The sequence below is a fragment of the Papio anubis genome, chromosome 7 (assembly GCF_008728515.1).
Source record: "Papio anubis isolate 15944 chromosome 7, Panubis1.0, whole genome shotgun sequence".
NCBI lineage: Eukaryota > Metazoa > Chordata > Mammalia > Primates > Cercopithecidae > Papio > Papio anubis.
In genome coordinates, this window is record NC_044982.1 from 119017595 (window position 1) to 119039269 (window position 21675).

The window sequence follows — 21675 nt, forward strand, 5'->3', positions numbered from 1 at the left end:
AAAGAAGGGCGAGTGAACAAAGGAGAGCTGGGGGCTATGGGGGGGAGGCGGGCAGAAGAAGGGGTGAAGAAAAGGGGACATCCTCAGTTACAAGCAAATTTTTAAAGGTCGGAGGCAACTTTAGGAGCCACCATTTTATCAGTCCTAAATCTTTTGAAGTGAAAACATTAAAGTGACAAAGTGATTGTTTGTTTTATAGTATCTAATTGGGCTGCTTTGCAGACCTAATGAGATTAGAGGGAGGAATCGTTCGCCGCCGCTGCAGAATAAACTGATACATTACTACCAGCCACAGGTTTTGAAGATTGTACAGCCTGTCTTATTTTCTTTTGTTGTTATTCCTCTGTCTTCCCTCTTTCCTCCTCCCGCCAAATAATTATTTGCTAGTAGATCGTGGGAAAAAAAAAGAGGAGGAAAAAAACTCTAGCAGCCCAGGACTATAATATATATCTATTTATTATATGTCTTTCGGTTAATTCCTGATCTGAGGAGCGCTGTTTTTCACTCCCATGCGAAAATCACCAGCGGGTAGGGCCTGATTGCTACTTTTCATGCATAGTTTTAGACACAAGAGGGCATTGTGACGTCGCGCCCAGCGGCACCCAGTCGTAGGCCGAGTCCCGCAGCCCCACGTGGGGGCCCCCCGCTCCCATTGGCCAGCGCCGGACGAAGCTGCCACATTATTTTGTTACTTTTCAGTCCCTATTTGGAACTGCTCTCGCGGCAGTTCAGACCTCGTGCTCGTCCCCCTCGCCTGTCTGTGTGTGGTATCCGTAGGTCCGGGGCACTTTTTTTTGGTGTGTGTGTGTGTGCGCGCGTGTGTGTGTTGGGTGTGTGTGTTTTGGGGGTTTGTCGGGGCGCGGAGAGGAGAGCCGGGCCGAGGGAAAGGAAGGAAGCCGCAGAGCTCCCCGGTCTCGGGCTGCGTCTCCCTTCCAGCGCTCTCCTTCTTGTGCGCTCCAAGGCGGCAGCGGCGGTGGCGCCGAGCGCTCCTCGCTGGGGACGCGGCGCTCAAGCTGGGAGCAGCGAGAACCCTTTGTGGAGGCTTCCCGTACCCGCTGGAGTTAGGATGCCAGGGCGTTTGATTTGCACCTACTGAGCCCGGAGTTCCTCCCCGGCCCTGGGAAGGGCTTGCAGCAGCGGCGGCGGCGGCGGCGGCGGCAGCGTCAGTAGCAGACGGAACAGCAGGCTCTCCTCTCCGAGGGGGGGCGTCGAAGCGCCGGCGCCGGGCTCCCGCCCTCACCCTCCGGCGCTCCTGCGGCCCCAAGCCACCACCTCGTAGCCCGCCTCCTTCCTCTTCTCGCAGCGAGCCCCAGGCCCGGCCGCCTCTAGGATCCGACCCGCGCGTCTTGGATGCTTGGGGCTGCCCCGGCGCGCCCCCCTACAGGCGCGACGCGCTGACTGACCCAGAGGGGGCCCGAGCTCGCCCCAGGAGGGGCCCCCGGCCTCGGGACCCCGCGCCGGACCTGCCGGGGTGCCGACGATGTCCGCGCAGTCCCGGGCACTGACGCGCTCAACGCAGCCCAGGGAGGGCGGCCGGCCGCTGCCCGCCGAGCCCTAGGCGCACAAAGCCCGCGCCCGCCGCCCGGCCCCGGCGCCCGCCGACGACTTTGCCGCCTGCTCCGCGGCTCTTTGTCTCCACTTGGGGCGGGCGCCCGACTCTGGGATTTCGCTGCGAGAACGAGCTGGGGGGGCCGGGGGCGAGCTCTCGGTTTCCCGGCCGCCCCCCGCTCGGGCTCGGCTCCCCCCTCCCCCGCACCTCCCCGGCCCGGGCTCTCGGCGCTTCCACGCTCTCGGAATCACGACCCCTCCCTGCCATGTATCCGCAGGGCAGACATCCGGTGAGTAATTGCAACTCGGTTTATTTAAGCATCTATCATGGCAGGGTAAACGAGGCAGTTTATCTGGCACCTCCATTTTGCTTGTTGCTACCTTTATGGTGTGTGTTTGTGCGTGTGCTCTCACACAAAGGGGATGCGGCCGGGGGGCGCCGTTGAGAGAGGAGGTTAATTCCGCGCGAGTGGCGCGGGGGGCTGCCTGTGTTCCAGGGGGAGCTGTTCACGCGGTCCCCGGCCCAGCTCTTAAGTCTCCCAACTCACCCGGCTTGTCTCCCACCCCCGCCTTACTGGGGAGAGGGAGGCCCTTGGTGAAAGGCATGGGAGCCCCGCTGCCGACGGGGAGAGATGGGGCGCCCCCCCTCCTCCCTGTCGGAGAGCTGAGAAACTTGCTGGGAAGGTTCTGGGCTGAGGGTGGCCTCTCTGGTTGGGCGCCGTCGGGGAGGGGCCGGGGCCGCGGCCGCTCTGAGAGCCGTCTCATGCCCCCGCCCCCTCCCCTGTCTTGTCTTCGCGGGCTCCAGGCTCCCCATCAACCCGGGCAGCCGGGATTTAAATTCACGGTGGCTGAGTCTTGTGACAGGATCAAAGACGAATTCCAGTTCCTGCAAGCTCAGTATCACAGGTAAGGCCGGTGGGGGCCGCCCCGGGGCTGGCGGGGAGGGGCGGCCCCTGCGCGGCTCCTGCCATCCCCCGCGGGGACGGAGGGGGCTCCTGACCCAGGGGCGGCGGGGCAGCCCGGGCCTCCGCCTTTTGTTTCCCCTTTCTGAGCGCGCCGCCTTAACCCTTTATTGCCCGCAGCCGCCCGGCTCCCAGCGCCGCCTGTGGGATCCCCGAATGAGGGTCTAGGTCGCGGCGAGCGGATTCACTCCGGGTTCTGGGTGTGGGGAGCCAGCGTCAGGGTCCTGCTCCCCTGCGGCCGTGATAAGTCCTCTGACTGGGCCGCGGGAAGTTTCGAATTGTTTCACATCCCCCTCCCCACGGCGGGGACCCAAATCCCCCCGCGTCCCCTGGCTGTGGGATAAGAGGGCGTCCCCGGAGGGTGTCAGGGAAGTGGAAAAGTGGCTCCCGAGGCCCTTGGGTCGGGGCCTCAGAGGAGGCTGCCCAGGCGCCAGGCCTGAGCCGGCTTTTTCTGCCCTCGCAGCCTCAAAGTGGAGTACGACAAGCTGGCAAACGAGAAGACGGAGATGCAGCGCCATTATGTGATGGTGAGATGCGGCAGTGGGCCTGGGGGGCAGTGGGGGCGCCGACCCCGGCCGGGGGCGCGGCGTGTATCTGAGGAGATGAGCGCCAGGTCCCCACCACCGCCCAGCCGCAGGGCGGCCTTAGTAGAGGGCATAATCTGGTCTTGCCCTCCCCTTCCCCAGCTTCCATTGCCGGGGCCACTTGGAGGAGGGTGAGTGAGGGGAGGGACAGAAAGAGAAACCCCGATTCCAGGCCGGCGACTTCTGTACTATCTTTGTGTGCCTTTAATTTGTGTTTTGAAAGTTGCCCAGGGGCCGATTGCCATTGCCCTATCTTGGCTAGTAAGATCGGGTTGGACCAGCCCATGTGAAATTAGGATTGCTAAAAATCTCTCTTAGTGACCTCCTGGGAGTGTTTAGAAACTTTTCTGCTTTGCAGCTGGGATCTAGCCAGAGGGGGACAGAAGCCCTCCTTCCCCAGGATGTTGTGAGGAGTGGAGAGGCCTTATAAAGCCCTCTGCTTTCACTCCCCTCCTCAGGGATCCCCCAGCTGGGTATCTTGTCCACGCTGGGGCAGTAGGCAGACTGTCTTCCTTTTGCCCAGTGTCCGTTTCAGCAAGTTTTAATCTTCGTTTGTGAGAGGGCACGGCTGCCTGCACTGCTTTCCACATAAGAGGCCTTCGACACAGTGCTAAATAACTCTCAGAGGACAAGAGGGGTCCCAGTGTACACACGATTCCCTGTTGAACCTGAACCTTGTATAAACAGGATATAGGGCACATGTGGTGCTTGTGGGAGGGAGGACCCAGCTCCCCTTACTACCACATATATAACATTCTGTTGAGATGAGAGGAACACTCGCCCTTGTCAGCTCTTAAACCGCTCTGTAAGCTGGCTTTGGGGTTTGATTTAAACTTCTTTAGCAAATGTATTGTAAAAGTATGACTTGGGCAAAACCTTTCCAAGAAAAAACTGATTTTCAAAAATGATCAGATTTCTGTGTTGTCTGTTAATAGCCATTCTTTTTACTTTTAGTACTATGAGATGTCCTATGGCTTGAACATTGAAATGCACAAGCAGGTAAGTGCTTTTCTCTTTTGAAAAATATATTTCATTTTTTAAAAACTTACATATGTGGACGTCTTATGTTCTCTCTTGTTTGAAAATGAGCCTGGTTCTTCTATTCCTCCCCCTTCTCCTTGAAGAGTGAATGGATCAAGTCCTTGAAATGCAAGGTCTGAGGCTTTGCTGATTTTTTTTTTAGACACGTTGAGCTTTTAGCATTCGAGCTTGTGAAATTAGTCCTGGTCTTGGATCCTGGTGGAGGATAAAGGACCAAAGGGAAAGTTGTACCTCCAGGAACTGCTTTACAAACTCCTGAAAGCTGGCTGCTTTTATCTGTTTTAATGTAAAATTCTCAAGAGGAAATACAGGAGGGTTTTTTTTTCTTTCTCTCTCTCTTTTTTTTCTTTTTGCAAAAATGTGATGTTCTGCGTTGATAAGATTAAACTTCAAGAGCCTTAAAAGCCAGGCTGAGCTGTCGAAATTTAAGGGAATGAAGCTGCTAACTGCTTAAAAATATAAAGCCAGAATGAAATACAACTTTAATGCCTTGCATTGACAAGGTGGTTTTTTCATCTCTGTCTTGATTTGAAGGCAGCCGAATTCCCATTTTACAGAGAAGGAAGCTAAAGCTTCTGGGTGAAGTAACTTGCCCAGGGGCAGCCTAGCCAGGACTTTTGAGATGGCTGGGGGTTGAGCTCAGCTTTGAAATCCTGAAGTCAAACCAGTTTAGCTAGTGTGGTGTCGTTTGATGGATATGTAAACTACCTGGTATTGTCACTCTTCTAATAACAGTATACCTCAAACCGAGCAAATACAAACACCCTTTATCTCAGTGCATATCAGTAACTAGTCCCGGTGCTAGGCTGGGCTGTGGGAGAGGCCTGTTTGTGTATTTGTGTTCTGAGGAAAGGCTGCCTATAATTTGGCTTGGCCAACGATTAGAGTTGACTTGGCATGTATAAATGGAGCAGGCAGGCCGGTTGTTCTTTTTAACAATTGGTGTTCATGAAATCTCAGAAGACTGTTGACTCATTCTAGCCTTTGGTGACCGTGACTTGAATGGATTTTCTGCTGTAAATTAACAGTCGTTTACAAGGTTTCAATTTTGCTCTTTAAAGAGGCAGGACCCAGGGCAGGTGAGAAGGGCAGGTGACCCTGGAAAGTGGGCAGATTCCTACCCACTTGAGTGGCTTCCTGTAGAGCCTTTGGGATCTGTAGTTTCCTTTCCCCTCCTGGAGGGAGCCCCAGTGTTGGGTGAAGGGAAGCCAGAAAGGGGCCTGAGTTTATTGAGCAATGTGTGGGAAGCCAACTTGTGGCTTCCTGAGGGATTAGTTAGTCCCTTAGGAAGGCATATGAAGGCTACCATGTTTTTACTTCTTGACACACAGAAATAATAAACAGACAGGGCTTTATACGTAAAGATATTTCTCCTCGGGAAAATAGAATCGAGACAGGTTCTGCGACTGGAACGGGCCAGGTCCCGGAAGAATGCTTGAAATGGAACTGGGGTCCCAGGTGTTTCAAGGACCTTGGGGTGTATGCAGGGTGCCACTTCCTCCCTTTGTCTACCCCCCTCTTTTTTTTTTCTCAACGCTTAGTATCTTGGGTGTGTTTAAAGAAGGTAATTGCACCCAGGTTTAAAATTTATAGCCGCAGTTATTGTAAGAGCTTGGTAATTAAGGTGTAATGTCTCGTTGCATGTTGAGGTCTGCATGGGTGGTGTTCCGCATGTCTGTGAATGGATGGTGCTTTGGCACTAAGAAACCCACCTTGGCTCGCAGCAGATCTGTTCTGTGAGTCCTGGGGATGCTGTGAACGCAGGAAGAGTTAAATATCTTAACGCATTTGATAGTGGGGTTTATATAAAGAGCAGCTGTGTACATCTGGGATTTCTGGCCATTCCCCAAACAAGGTTCTTAAGGGGAGAATGCCTGGGGTTTGGCTACATTGTCTCATTTAATCCTCTCAACTGCCGGTGGTGGAAAGAGGGATTCTTTGCCCCCTTTTTATAGGTGAGGAAACTGAGGCTTCAGGGAGGCCAGGAAGTCAGAGCTGGGACTCAAATCCAGCCCTCTGGCTTTCCCACTGGGCACTTTACCTTGCTTGCCACTCACCTTTGCCCTCTAGCCTGAGTTCCCAGCCTGAACATGTGTGCTCTGAATGCAGTGGCTTCTCAAGCTTATGGCAGTCTCTGAGTTGGGTGAAATCACCCTGTGGCTGTGGAGGAACAAAGAGGCAAGGAGGTGAAGAAACCTGTGCCATGAAATGCAACCCTAACCTAATGGAGTTGGCCACTCCCTAGGTTTGCGAGGGTTCTGGAGAAGAAAGCCCTGCCACTAATTGAAGTGTGGGTCTTGGGTGCATTTGGCGAATGGTGGTTAGGCCTGAGCAAACAAGTTTATCAGCTGACCTGTTTAGCGGTTGACTGGTGTTTTATCTGCACACACAATCAAGTGACTGGAGTGCTTGAATTATTCATGCAGTGTCCTGCCCTCTAGACTTGACTGTTCGTGTGATTACATCTGCCTGGAACAAACAGGCTGGATTCTTCATCTTTAAGCTGGGGTGGGGGTGGGGACTGTCTGTACTTTTATATAATAGATGATCTACAGAGCTAGCACCTTGGGAAGTGTGGCAGTCCTCAGCCTGCGTGCGCATACGCTCACACGCACTCCACCATCACCACCACATATTTTTTTAAAAACTCTCCTTTGCTGGCTCTATGGGAAATGCCAATTAGCTGGGAACCTCGAGTCCTGCCAGATGGGCCCGGGTATTGACAGAGGGCAGCTGATGAGGTGCGTCCAGCCCATTTTTATTTTACTGAGAGGTTAAACTCACTGTGGCTGGCTCCTTCTCTGGCTGTTTCTCTGTCTCTCTCTTTTTCCAAGCTGTCAAAATCCCAGAGAAGTAATAAATGGTTTCTCCTCCTACTCTTCTGCCTCCCTCCCTAATTACGGTAAAGCAAAGATTACAGGATCACAGGCCTGGCCCAGGACTTCAAGAGGTCACCCACCTCCACCAAGCCCCCTGCTTCCCGGCCAAATGTCGAGGGTGGTTCAGAGAGGCTGGGGAGGCAGTGATGACTGACTGGCTCATCAGCTGCCATCTTGTTTGTGCAGAGGCTTTCCAGTGTCAGCCACAAATAACAAAGCCAGCTTAGAACCAGGGGCCCCAGAGCGACTGCCATGCGTTGGATTTGAGGCACTGACGCTCTGAGAAGCTGGGTCAGGCAGCCTTTTCACCCACTGTTGGTGAGCACTGATGTTTTGAAAGTGGACTTGAGCCATTTTGATTTTGGGGCAGTGTTGTGCCAACACGATACAGTCACCTTTTTTTCTGTAAACTGAACAACCTTTCCTGTAAGTTTCTTTTTGAATCTTGGAACTGGAAGAGCCCTTTGGGTTCTCATGCAAACTTTTCAAGTTACAGATGAGGAAACAGAGGCCCAGAGAAGGGAAGCTGATGTATCCAGTCATACAGTCCCACGTTAGTGGTAAAGCTGCTACCGCTGCTTCCCTTCCAGCCCGGGACTCTTTTCTGTCAGACTCAAGAAATGAAGAGTGCTCCTTTTCTAATGTACTCTGTGTCTTTAATTACTATTGCTTCTTTCTGCATTATTATCCAAACAGGCTAAGACTACAAACCTGGCCCCACCAGAGTCCAAAGTGCCCCATTTCGGGTTGTATAATCATATCGCCGAACCCTTATTGTCCACAGTCCTGTTTTGAATTGCCAGCTATTTGCACAACTAATGATTTGATGTGTGTAATAATAATACATAATGCATAACTAGCAATCCCAGAGGAAAGATTCATTGACAGAGAAGGGAGGTACAACCTGTGAACTTTTTACCCTAGCCATGGGGTGCCATAAACACAGAGCTGAGGTGGGAAATGGAAAATCCCCATTTGTCACTCCCCTCCCCTCCCCGCTGTGGATCTTCTCATCTAAAGGATAAGGGGCTCGGCTGGAAGATCTTGAGGCACACAGAAGTTCTGTGACCACGGTGAAGGTGCAAGGTACAGGTGGCCAGAGGGAGCTACCAGGCGATGAGGTTACAAAAGACTCTGCCAAGGAGTTGAGCCTGTCTTGGTAGGGGAATGTGGGACCACTTGCAAAGTAGAAGGGGTCAAAGGTCCTTAGACTAGGGAAGTGCCTATTTGTGTGGCATCTGAGTTGAACTGTGACATTTTTTTTTCTTTTTTGCCAGAGTTCTATGCCCTGGTATCCATCTGACTTTTCCTGCCATATTGATCTTCCCTGGAACAGACTGTAATCACGAGTCCTCTCACTGAGGGGGTGCCTGCCTTGCTCAACTTTGGGGTCTGGGGGCTCCAAGCTCCCTGCACGCTGTCTAGCTAGAGGGAGGCTGCCCAACCCCTCAAGACTGCCTTTGGACCCCTTTTCTCTAGTTGCCAGTGGGAGTGGTAGAGTGGCGGTTTCAGTGCTTTTGGGGTCTTTTCCTTCTTGTGCATTTGTCATTGAAATGACCCTGGGAGATGAGCAAATGACCCCTTGTCCTTACTTTACAAATCAAGGGGTGGGAACCTGGCTCCTAATTCAGGACTCATTCTCTGAACTCTTTTGGACCAGGAGCCCACGGCAGACGGCAGCGTTCTTCCTTTGCTTGAACTCCTCCTTCCCACCTTGCAGAGGAAGGCTCTAGGCTGTTTGTTTCTATTTTGTTGAAGGAGGAGTCCCTCAAGGAATAAATCTCCCTTTGCTTTCTCTGTGGGAGAAAGTCCTTCTATCTCATTGTACAAAATACTGGGACACCAGGGGCAAAAAGGTGACAAAGACCTAACCTCGGCAGTGTTTTCCCCTGTGATCTGGCACTCATTCCTCATCTCATTTTTGTAGGTACGAAAGAAGCCCCTCTGCTGAGGTCTCTATAGCACTTAGTATATAATAGGTGCTCAGTAGACATCTTGGTTTTTCTTCAAAATTTCCTCAGGTTATCTGAGAATAGAGTTGCGATTCCCTGAACTCTGAGTAGGAAGTGGGGATTTTAGTTGTGGGCTGGCCGCCCGCTCTGCAGGCTTCCTCCTATGGCCCGGCATCCAGTTTCTTCATCAGTGAAATGAGGGGGTTGGATTCATTCCCAAAGCGGTTATTAGGGGCCTGGGATGTGCTGGGTGTGGGCAGAGGTTGGTTACACAGCCGAATAAGACACCATTCCCTCTGCGGGGGAGTCGGATGTCTAAATAAGTAATTGCAATGCAGTGAGGTAAGTGCTAGTGTGGCCCGAGTGTCACAGGAGGAGCACCCAGCACAGAACAGCTTATTCTTCCTGGGAGGGGAGAGTGGGGTGAGAGCGGACTTCACTGAGGGCTTTACTTGAGGCGAGTCTTAAAGGGAGGGTTTATGAGGCAGAAGTCGGCAGCGGAGGCCCCTCCAGGGTGGCAACAGCTCGTGGCAAGGCAGTGAGATATGTTCTGGAAGCCACATGTCTTTGGAATGATGTGGGGCGGGGACTGCACTTGGGAAGTGAGGCGAGGTGGTGACATTTTGCAGCACAGTGATCTCCAAGGCCCCTCTGCCCTTGCAGTCGCGGCTCCCAACTCCGTGGCTCCCTCCATCCCTGCATGGCTGGCTCTCCAGGGCTGGCCTGAGTCCATCTGCCGCGGGGTGGGGGCAGGGGCCTGCTCTGGGCCGTCTGTGGCCTGCCCTGCCTGCTTTCCTACCGTAATGCGCTGCTTTGAACTTTATTCCCCAAAGTGGCATTGTCTCCTTTCTCATATTGGTAATTCTGTAATGACTGGTTATGACCCGCCCCCTCCCCCATATTTAATTCTCATCAGCCCAGCTCTCCACTTTGCTATTAATGATAGCAGCCAGCAAAATAGCTTTCAACATGCCATTGACAGTCTGGTTTAAGAGAGCACTTGAAGTAGTGCTAGACAGCTGAAAGCACCCATAATTGTGTACCAGAGTGAGAACTGCGTGCTCAAGGGCCTTGTTTTTATATGCTTAAAGGGACAATATCTTGTTTTCAACAAATGCTCTCTGAGACGCACAGCCAAGATACTTTCTTCCTTTTTTTCCTTTCTTCTTTTGACTTTCTCTTCTCTTTCAAAATACATAGTTTAAAAAAATTCTTTATAAAATAATTGTTCCCTTCAAGTTGGGGTTAAGGAGAAACTTAAGGAAGGGGGAAATGTCCTGCCGCCATGTAAGCTGGGAATATTTGGTGGGTTTGTTGTTTTGAAGCATCGTCCTTTGCAGGCAGCAAACTGTGGGTTAGCCTTGCCCTACTGAGAGTCCTTAGCACCTTGCGTTTCTCGAGGTAATGGGGGAGTCTGAATTCGCATCAGCATTGATTTTGAATTCTTTCGTTTGCTAAGGATGTTGCACAATCAGTGGGCTGCGGAGCTGTCACTGAATGTTTAGGCAGAGGCCACCTTCTGGGGGAGGGCTGGAGGAGAGGGGTCACCTTGTTGGAGAGTCAGGGCAGGACTGCTAAGGAATTAGATTCTAGGAGGCTGTTCACTGCAGAGTTGACGGCCCAAGAGGCCCATCTGGAAATCAACAGGGTGGGTAGGACAAGGACCTCTATTCTTAAGTAGAGGTTCATACCAGGCTTGGAGGGTTAACCAAGGGGCCCGTCTAGTCCACCCCGAAGATTTTATCTGAGAACAAATACCTTTCTCCCCTTCACACCAGCCGACTTCATTATTGCTTTGAAGATGCAGTCCTTTGGAAGAGGTTTCCTTTGCCTTTCTGTCACCAAAGCCTCCCATTGCCAATGTGTCCTGTGAAGGGAGAAGAGAGAATCAAGTTCCCATCTGTGGGGCCTGAGAGGCCAGAGAAACCCTGTTAGGGCCTGGAGTCCATGTCGTCCTGTTCTCTCTCAGGCTGGCTGCTGTTGGTAAAGGGTAGGAGCATGGATGGGCTTGGCTGGTGTCTTAGGTGGTTCCTTCCATCACCGTGTGAATGATAGGATCCAGTGTTCTGGCTGCTGCCACCACCAAACAGTCCCAGGGGAAGTACTTTCCTGAGGACAAACTGCTTGAAAAATTTGATCTTCCAGGTATTACAGATTATAATGATGTGACCCCTTAGAATTTCTGTAGCACTTGATTGCAAAGCAGATTTGACATTTTCATCTTAGCAGCTAAAATAATGGGTATTTGGGTCCAGGACAGACAGACATAGGATAAAAGCATCAGAGCATACCCTGAAAGCTTGGAATGTGAAGATGACCTGGGTACTAGAGGGCTATGTTCTCAAATTGGGGTGGGGGAGGTGAGGCCTGTGCTGTGACAGGACTGTGAGTTCCATGAGGGACAGGACCATTTTGTATTTTTCACTAAGGGCCCTGAACCCTGAGCAGTGCTTGGCCCATACTGGATATACAGTGTGCATTTTGTGGGGACTTGAGGAGGGAAGGTAATATTCCAGCTCAGGGTTCTCTCTTACCCTGAAGAGTGTTACGGACTCTTTGGGAAGGACAGAAGCTTTATTAGTTTTCTGACAGAGGCCTGTAGGCTGCAGACGTTGTGATTATAGAAAGAGTTGTAAAGGTGTCATGAATCTTTATTTAAAAGTGTCTTTAATGTATCTTAGGCATCTTTTTCTTTTCATCTCACACTATGGACAGTTTAAGTGCAAAAGGGGAAGAAGGCAGGGTGGGGTGGGAAGAGATAACTGGGAGGGAGAGATGACAAAGCGGAGATGGGGAAGAGACAAGTGCTGAGTGGGTGAATTGGTAAACTCGGCTTGCCAGGCCTTGGCTGTTTGGGCAGGGAGTTCCAAGTGTTGTGTGTGGCCTGATCTCATGAGGCTTTTAAGTCTGACTATTGTTCACAGCTCTTCTACTGCTATTTTTGTTTGTTAATTTTGAATGAAAACTACCGCAGGCCAATAGAAGTTGCTTTTTTGTTTGCACTGAAGGCTGATCCTTTCTTCAAATGGAGACTCAAATGCAGAAGAGCTCTTCCCACTAGTGTTTTAGCACTGAGTACCATATGCAATTTGGGTACAGGAGAGGGCTCTCCCTTCCTGGTCAGCCATGAAGACTTGAGGTTTAGACTCCTACATCACCCAGCCAGCTATATGACCAAAAGGTTGGAGGAGGCGACTCTTCACCCACTCCCCAAATCTTTCCCTTGGGCTAGCCCTCAACAGGTCTTTGCTGAGTTTGGATCTGAAACTGATTAATTCTGATAATACTGGCAGGGGCATCCTTTGGAACCAGTGATGCTTTGCGATTTCTGCTGGGGAAAATTAGAAGAGGAAGGCAGTTCAGTGCGGACTAGTGGACAAGGGATGGAAGTCTGTTCTAGCTTTCTGGTGGGGGTGGGGTACAAGAACTTCTATTAACCTTCCTGGCCTCTGTCCAGGGAAAAGTAGGACACTCAGAGGGCTCAGAAGCAGCAGGTGATGCCAGATGGTCTGGAATGAGGGTCTAACTGGTTGGGTGGGATAGAGGAAGGAGGAGCAGGGGAGATAGAGGAAGTGAGCCTGTTGGTACTGATTGGTCAAAATAGGTCTTTAGCTCATCCTTAAACCCTTACTTGCCTATTTTCCTAGAAGGAGGCCCCTTCCTCTGATCTCCATCTCCAGTGAAGAAAGCTAAAGTCCAGTTCTTATTTTGCTTTGCCTAACAGCAGAAGCCCTGGGGAAAGACGGGAAGAATTTCCCATCTCCCGTCCCTCAATTCCTGGGATCTCATACTTTATCCCAGAGAAACGGGGGATCTCCATGAAGCCAGACTTGAAATGGGGGAGAAGCAGCCTGGTTTAGAGCTCGAAAGACCTGCCGCTCCCCCACAGGGTCTTTCCGCTGTTGGCCTGGTTTCAGCCTCCATGTCACCCAGTCCTTGTGTGTGGCACCCACAGGCCCGGCCTGCAGGAACTTGAGAAGTGTCTAGATACCCCTTTCTCTTTGCGTCTTGGGTTTTCTCACTGTTCTGTTACCTAGTTTTTTACCTTACTTCTCAAGAGACCCCTACCCAGCTCTTCCTCACTATCCATTTGCCCAGGGATATTGGGCAAACTCCCTTCTTAAACTCCCGGGACGCTGAATGCCCATTGGGCATTTTCCAGGCCTACTGGGTGATGGGTGGGGTTTTTCTTGCCCAGTGAATTCCATTTCTCCCTCAGAAGATCACAGGTTCTTGCCAGGTGATCCTGGAGAGTTACGTGTAGAGCACCAGGAGCTGGGAGATTTGTCTCTATGGCTAAGAGGTTGACTTGGGAGTCAGACAAATGTGAGTTTGAGTCCCAGATCAATTCCTGTTGGTGTGTGACTTTGAGCAGACTGACCTCTGTGATCTTCAGTTTGCAGTGGAGATAATAATAACATCTGCCTGTTGGGGCAGTGCTGCCCAGTAGAACTTTCTTCAGTGATGGAAATGCTGTGTGTCTGCACTCTTCAGTAAGGCAGCCACCAGCCACGTGTGGCTCGTAAGCACTTGAAATATGGCTACTGTGACTGAGGAACTGAGTTTGACATTTAATTTTAATTAAATTTAGCTAGCCACAGGTGGCTGGTGGCTTCATAAATTGTATAGTTACAGTTATAGGGAGTGCCACGAAGGATGCATATAGCCTGCTTAGCACAATACCTGGCACATGGAAAGGCCGAAGCAAGGTATTCTCACAAAGGAACAGAGTCTCCAAATTGTCAAGACCTCAGACATAGAGGACAAGATCCTTGGTGTTGCATATGTTGTAAGATTCCTCAGAGCCCTTTCCCATATGTGACTTGTTGGCTCTACAATCCTGCAGCATAGGCACCACGGGCGCCACGCATCAGATAGCAGCACTGACGGTTAAAGAGGTTGAGTAACTTGCTCATTGTTGCACAGCGGACCAGCGGCCAGTTCAGAACTGGAAACCAGGCCTGCTTCCCTCGTGGACCTCAGTGATCTTTATCCACAGACCATATCAAGATGAGGCCTTCTGTGATCTTCCCCCGTGTCCACCCCCAGACCACCGTACTATAGGCATTGATTCCAGTGCTAGGAAGAAACCAGATGAACCCTTGAAGAATTCAGTAAAACCTGAGTGTCAGCCACATGTGGATCAGGGATTCCCAACCTGGGTGCTGTTTACATTTGGGGCTGGATACTTTTTTGTGGTGAGGTTGTCCTCTGTGTTTAGGATGTTTAACAGCATTTCTAATCTCTTCCCACTAGTTATCAGTGCCCCAGTTTGTGACATCCAGAAATGTCTCTGGGCATTGCCAGAATCCCTTGGGGAAACAATTACTATTGGTTGAGAGGCCTTGATATAGAGGGAAGAAGTCTGGCTCTAACCTGGGAGATCTGCTTACCACCTGGTCTTCCTGTGTGGTCTTCCTGTGTGACAGCTTCTTGCCCACTCTGGGCCTCATTTGCCTCATCTGTAAAATGAGAGGTCAAATGGTGTGACTTGGGAGGAGGTCAGTTTGAGAAGGAGCTTATCATATAAAATAAGTTTCTAAATGACTGATCTTGATTTTCATAGCCTAAGAAATGCCATCACTCCTGCCTTCCTTATTTGGAGAAAGAAGACCCTCTAACCCTTTTTCTTTTAATTTATGGAAGAGGTATGCTCTTTGGTTGTGAATAAGATGGTGGGTAGATAGAATGGGGCTCTGTCTCTGCCCACAGTCAGTCTTTCCTCTTCCCCTCACCTTAGTCTTCCCTCATGCCACTTGGGTTTCCCAAAGAATCCATGCCCTTAAAAAATCCTAGCCAGCATTTCATTTGTAGTGCTGACCTGATGTGGGGAGACCCCCAAAATTTAATGAGCTGTCTCTGCAAGGGTAATGTGACTTTTACAGCCTGTTGAGGGGCAAGGGGAGATTTGCATAATGTTCCAAGGGGGATTAGGTGGCTGGGGGTTGCCATGGCAACCCCACAGGGATGAATTGAGAATTTTTCCTCCTGGCAGGAGTTGGCCAATGGAGTCTGGGAAGGTGGGGGAGGGGGCAGGGGGTTATCTGAGGGGAGGGAGGAGGAGAAGGAGAGAGGGAAGGGTGGGGGTGGTGTGCCTGGGATGAATGGGCAGTGTTGGGGGAAGGTGTAATCTGAAAAAGCACTCCCTGTTCTGTCTGTACAAGCAAGCTCTTTGAGAGCCATCTCCCCCCACAAGTAGGGGTGGGAGGCAAGCAGAGTTTAGTGTTTGGGAACCAAGAAATTAAAGTGAACAAATATTTAAAGATTATTGGATCTTGTTAACAGGAAGCCCGGTAGATGGAAACTGAGAGTCTGAAGAATGAACTCTTAAAGAGTCCCAAAGCCGAGAGGGACTTGAGCTGTCATATGGGCCCTATGGTGCCTGCCTCCAAGTCTCTGTTGGGTCTCCATGGAATGCTCCCAAGGGCAGGGCACTCACACAGCACCTAATTCATTTTTGAGAGCTCCGATTATTACACTGGACTGAGATCGGCCTTCTTTATTCAGTGGAAACTGAGGCCCAAGTGCAGGGTGGATCTGGGCTAGGAATACAGGACTCTAGACTATATGTTGGCACCTCTTTCTGGGATTGGGTTGCCTGGATGCATGCTCACTCAGCCTCACTATCCCCAGTTCCCTTACACCGTAGACCCCTGGAAGAAAAGGGGAGGTGGGATTCCTTTCAGGGAAGTGTGCGGAAGGGTCGTCCCAACCCCAGCAACCCCGGAGTCCCTTGCCGTTGGTTGGTCCTAGCTGGGGAAGAGTGAGTGCGTTTCCTTCTCCCTGCCCTGGATCCTCACTGTCATCCTTACCCGCCTGTGGAGGGCACAGGGGCTGGTGCCCAGAGTGTCCTCACAGGCTGGCCCACGCCAGCATCCCTGTCCCTCCCCGAGGAGACAGATCCTCAGGGTCACGCTGAGGGGGCTGGGCCTTTCTTGTACCAAGTCCTCCCTGCATAAAGAATTCAGCAAGCTTCCTCGGAGGGCATAAATATTTAATGGCGTTGTAGTTATATATAATTTGATCAATATGTCAGTGCTAAAAGGGCCTTTAAGAAGGCTCACCTATCATTGAGTGATCTGTGATGTGAACCTTCACCAGCCCCTCCAGTAGCGGGAGGGGCTACATTTCCCAAGGCTACTGCATGGATCATTTGTTGACCCTCCTCCCCTTCTTATATTGTAGCACTGCTTCCTCTCAGAGCCCATGGCGTGCATGGAACAGGGCCTGGGAACCCCATCCCAGCTTTTGTTGGCTGTCCCCCGGCCCCCCATGGATTTCTTCCTCTGTTGATAAAACACCCGCTTGCTTTATTTCAGTGTTCTCTGAGCTCGGCCTAAGGAGAAACTACCTGGCAAGGAATATCCTCTTTTAGTCAGATCATTCAGGGGCTATCCATTCAGTATGGCCTAGGAAATGCAATGGGATATTTTAAGTTAAATCCCCAGACATGGTGTTCTGAATCTGGGTGATTGGCGCCTGGCTGCTGGGAGGCTGCTGGGAAGGTTGGGGCCAGGGCCACCTCTTTCTGCACAGCCTCCCACCCCAGCCTCTCCCTGCAGCTCTGAGATTTAATTCGAGATGAAGCAGACTGTTTTCAAATCCCAAGGACTCAGTCAGAGAACCAGGTAAAACCTGGTTAAAATTTAAGAACCTCAGAGCTGACTGAGATGACACCCCTAAACACACGCATTTTCTAGGGGAGTAACCTGAGGCCCAGAGGCCTGCTGGGATGGAAATCATCACTTCCCCATGGCTTTGCAATGTAATTCACCTTTCAAATGGGCAGGTCCCTTCCTCATCTCGTCTTTCAGGCACATCCACAAACGGTCTCTAGACTCACAGTACCATGCTCTTTGCATGACACTGCCCTGATTTTCCGAAGAAGAAATCCTCATTTCACAAATGTAACTAAACACCTAGTAGCATGGGATGGCCGCTTGCCTGTCTAACAGACATGGAATTCCTTCCCACTGAATGCAACAACTTGGAGAACCCTGGCCTGGTTGTCTTAGCCTCACCAACCAGTCTTCCCTTGTGAATCACAGAAACTGCACAGTAGGGGCTTGACACTTAGAAATATGATATCATTGTTCTTGCCTAGAGGCTCTTCCGCAGCGAAGCGCAGTTTTGCTGATGGACAAATTTGAATGGCTCGTGCTCTGAAGGCTGGTCCTTGGGACCCAGCCCAGGTCAGCCAGCTGCCCAGCGAGCAGCCAGCATCCATCCACATCTCAAGGTGGCTTGGCTCTTCTCCACTGGTCCTTTGTAAATTCATGTGATGCTCTGTTTTATGGATCTTTATGGAGGAAATTATAAGCTGCACAGCAATTTGGGAATATTTAGGGTTCTAAAACTCTATAAGTTAGCGCTCCTGGATCTTAATACATTATCTAGTTAATCCCTTCATTTTGCAGACGGCAAAATTAATGCCCAGAGAAGGGAAGTGATTTGCCCCAAGCCACACAACTAAATGGGGGCAGAATTGGAGGTAGAGGCCAGCTTATTTCTGTGTGGCACTGCAGCATGCCACATTCTTTAAAGGGGCAGCTTTCTCTTCTCCTTGCCCTTATTTGGCTGAGTTTAAAAGGGATTGTGCATTCAGAGTCCACAGGTACACAGGACAGGGCAGTTTAAAACTAACTAGCAGACAGACCCTCTGGTGGAAGTCACTCTCGACTGTGTGTTGAACACAGTCACCTAAATTAAAAATAAGGGCAAGGACTGGCTGGGTGCCGCAAGCCCAGGAGCAGGAGGTTGCTGGGGGGTACAGATCAAGAGCAGGCTCCATCTGCCTTAATTTAGTGTCTTGGGTCAAGGGCCAAGGATAGTCCGAAGTAGCAGCAAACGTGAATACTAGACTGTGGTTAGAGAAATAGACTTTTAGAATGCTCAAGTACCCTCGGTTTACAGCAAGATGTTCAGAGGTCCTGCTTTAATGAGGAGATGATCATGCAAATGGGAGCTACTAAGACGCATGGAACAGATTGCTCTTTGGGAAATTACCCTTGCCCCCCACTATCTTGTTTTCTGTCATTTATTTGCCTAACAATCTGCATTTGTCATTTATTTGCCTAACAACCTGCAGAGATGCAGGGCAGATGTTACTCCCAGCGCCCAGTTGGTAGTGCAGATTCTGAATGTAGCAGGACCTCTGTCCCCATTTCTCTGAACTGCTTCTCTGTCTGTATCTAGTAGATTAGTTCCTTCTGAGGAACAATGTTGTTCCACCAACAAAGCCGCCTGCTTTGAACCATACTTGAAAAGAAACTTTCAAAGGCGGCACCAGCCTCCTTGAACACCTTTTCCAAAGTGCTTTCCAAAGGGAGCCGTCTTCCCACCTCCCACCACGTCTCAGGTTCGCTTCTGAAGACCCGGCTCAAAAGCAGTGGCTTTGTGGGACCGGGATGGAGGGAAGGATGGAGGTCGGCCTCTGGAAACTACAGCCGGCTTATTGATAACAACGGATTGTGCCGAGTTGCCAAAAGGAATTTTCCAACGTATGATCGAGTTCCAGTTTGTGATTTGTGACCTGTCCCAATTGTTGAAGTCACACTTCAACAATTTTTTTTTTCCCTTTTTTGGAACTGATGTTTAGAGCTTGTTTGAGTTGGATCCAATGCTGTTTTAACAGCTGTTCTAATCAGAAGTGCTGTCAATTATTAACCTTAATGGTGGTTTTTCTTTCAAAAATATTTCTCTAAGCTCTCTTGAAATGTCAAAATTCGGCTTCTTGGTAAGAAGTCATTTAGTGAAGTCACTTAATGGCTGGGCATCAGTTTCCCCATCTGAAAAGTGGAGATGTTGACAAGCGCCTTCTCTGTGGGGTTATTGTGGATGCACACATGGCAAGTTGGGTGGGCGATGTCAGCGGCCATTACTGTTGTTAGGAGGGCTTCTGTTAAGCCAGCTTTTCCTTTCCAGGAACTTCCCCTCCCCCAAGCGCCACCCTCCAAAAAATAAACATGTCTTAAAAATGTTGAGCAAACAGCTTTCCTGTTCATGCTTTGACTCTGCAGAGTACACGCAGCCCATTCTCAGGGTTGGGCAGCCTTTGTAGAGATGGGGGAGGACCAATCCCTGCTTCTACTTTGTGGGGAGACCCCAAGAGGGTACTAGGAGATGATGGCACAGTGACAGCTGGGAGGGATGGGATGTGCTTGCTTCACACCCCTTTCCCAAGGGAGGGGCTGGGTTTATGTTAGGACAACTTTTACCATGAACCAGGAGGTTCTCCCAACGTAAACCCAGCCCCTCCCCTCTGTCTGCCTCAACCCTACAGAGTCCTGTCTTGTGACGTGCCAAAGGCCTTCCTGCCATGCAGAGAGGCCTCTCTTCATGGAACGTGGGCCTCAGGAAACACAGCCTGAACGCCACTACCCCAGGCTCGTGGAAGGTTCTGAATCTGTGTGGCGTTGTTGTGATAGCCCTCAGTTGATGCTTGTTTGTGGTGCTGGGAGGCAGGAACTACTCTAGAAGGGTGGAGGGGTGAGAATGAGAGAGAACTTGGCCTGAGCCACCCAGCTGTGGTCACCTGGTGGCCCAGATGGCTACATAAATCCTGGGAGATCCCTTGTCCTCATAACCAGAGTGAGCTGGGCTCCAGACCAGCCCTATGGGAAGATCCTGTCTGTGGGAAGCCTTTGGCCATGTGTTTGCTGAAGGGTGTGGGGAAGGGCAAGGTCAGCTACTTTTCTTTTTTGTCAACTCCCAAGACCCTGACCCTTGGCCTGTTTGCCAGTGGAAGGAGGCCACAGTCAGAACCTTTTTATAATCACCCTGCCCTCCCAAAGACTGTGAAAGTTAATAGTTGCTGAGGAGGCCAGAGTGACTGGGGATGTTCTGAACTTGCCCCCTGCCTTCCTGGCCATGGGGAGGGGCAGTGGCCAGAGACTCATCTAGGTGGCTTGCGATTGGCCTGGCTTGGAGGTGCCGCCCCACACCATTGGTGAAGGGCTTGGGCCACTGGCTACCCACCAGCCAGTTGTATGTCAACACTCCATCCACCATGGCCCCTCCCACGGATGCTGCCCACGCTGGGGCAGGCCCAGATCCACAGCCAGGGGTCACTGCAATATGAAGTCTCAATAAATGCGTAGATGCCAGTGATACTATTCGTTCGGCCAAACATTTATGGAGCACTTACTGTGTGCCAGGCACTGTTCTATCATTGTTTGAGATAACGGGCCTTGGACCTGTGAGCTTCCTGAACAGTCAGGTTGGTTTCTTTTGTTTACTTTTGTTTGCTTTTTATTTTTACATATCTTTCTATTCTTATTTGGCATGGGAACTCAAAGGTGAGCGAACTTGTTACTCTGTGCAGGTTTGGAGTGAGGTGCAGCCTATGCTTGTTTCTAGAACTCCTGCCCTATCCAACCCGGACTTTTTTGCTTCATTGAACCCCATTCCTACTATCAGTTGATTTAGGCGGGGAAAAAATAAGCAGAGTGAGGAAGGACTCTGTTTGGGAGAGTTCTTCCCACTTAACTAGATTAATAATTTATATAATGATTATTTAGTAGTAATCCTGGGTTCCTTAGAGTATGAATGACGGGTGTCTAGGAGGCGGAGAAGCCAGGGATGCTGTTAAAAGCCCTACAGTGCACAGAACAGCTCTACACAGCAGTGAGTTATCTAACCTCAGATGTCAATAGCATGGCGTTTGAGGAAGCCTGATGTATGGTGTCCTGGCTAGAGTGCCCCACACATGTGTCAATGTGAAGTCCCAGTGGGTCTGAGCTGGGCAGTTCGGAAGTGGGGGCCATTGTTGACACAGTTGGCCTGGGATGTGAGTGACAGTCCTTCATCACAGGAATTGTCTCTCCCCAAATGCCAACAGTGGTGCCGGCTGGGAAACACTGACTCTGTTCCTGAGGAGCTGGAGTGTTCCAGGCAGAAAGCTGACAGCAGTGATTCCTGATCCTCTCCCCACCAGGATCCCCCACTGTTGCGGACAGGCTCTGTAGGTTGGCGAGCCCTGCCACCATGGCTGGCAGCCCAGCACGCAGGCCTGCAAAAGCCCATAAGGCTCTTTAGTTGATGGCTTGCCTTTCCACAAACCAGAGATGTCCTCTTTAGTGGCCAAGGGTGGAGGGGGTGGAGGGTGTTAGCCCCAGGAATTCTCTTGAAGTCCAGGGTCTATTTGTGCGCCTTCAGATTGTTTTTATTTTAAGTGCACAAGGATTTCTCATCCAGAATCATTTGACATGCAGATACTCACAGATTTTTAAAGGCTGTTGTCATGGTTTTGTCTCTGAAAGATTGCTATGTGCTGATGAGAGCTTTGAAGCCAGCTTTGGGACCTTAGTCCTGGCGGGCTCAGGATTCAGAATGAGATAAGAAAAGCAATTCTGAGAGTCATCTGTCAGTGGTTCTAGGCCTTTCTATCTGGACTCAGTTAACCCTTATAGCACCACTCTTGATCTGAGATCTAAAGTTTACATAGGATGCTGGTGGAAACTGTTGACTTTCTAAATGCAGTCTTTTCTGGGGTGTTGGGAGATGAGGCAGAGAATTGATCTGCCTTTCTAAGATTGACTTCTGTGAGGGATTAGGGATCTAATGAATTACGTCTCTGAGCGGCTTCTTAGACAAGGCAATGCTGTATCCTAAAAAATGAAGTGTTGGCCGGGTGCGGTGGCTCATGCCTGTAGTCCCAGCACTTTGGGAGGCCAAGGTGGGCAGATCACTTGAGCCCAGAAGTTTGAAA

The 21675-nt window shown here is 50.6% G+C and overlaps 1 protein-coding gene across 23 annotated transcripts in view; it reads left to right on the forward strand.

The window, feature by feature from the left end:
• The first annotated feature begins 697 nt into the window (after positions 1-697).
• Positions 698-21675, forward strand: part of TLE3 (TLE family member 3, transcriptional corepressor) — a 66534-nt gene continuing 45556 nt past the window's right edge. For 16 of the 23 annotated variants that reach the window (XR_004185114.1, XR_004185112.1, XR_004185115.1 and 13 more), the window contains exons 1-4: positions 1336-1838; positions 2354-2454; positions 2974-3037; positions 4049-4093. Coding sequence is in view for 19 of the 23 variants with exons in the window: in XM_031668535.1 (XP_031524395.1) it covers positions 1815-1838; positions 2354-2454; positions 2974-3037; positions 4049-4093 (234 nt within the window). In the remaining 4 variants the exon portion in view is untranslated. Of the gene's footprint in view, positions 1839-2333; positions 2455-2973; positions 3038-4048; positions 4094-21675 lie in introns of those variants that run through there. The other 7 variants (XM_009210509.4, XM_009210513.4, XM_009210512.4 and 4 more) reach the window with 3 other exon arrangements.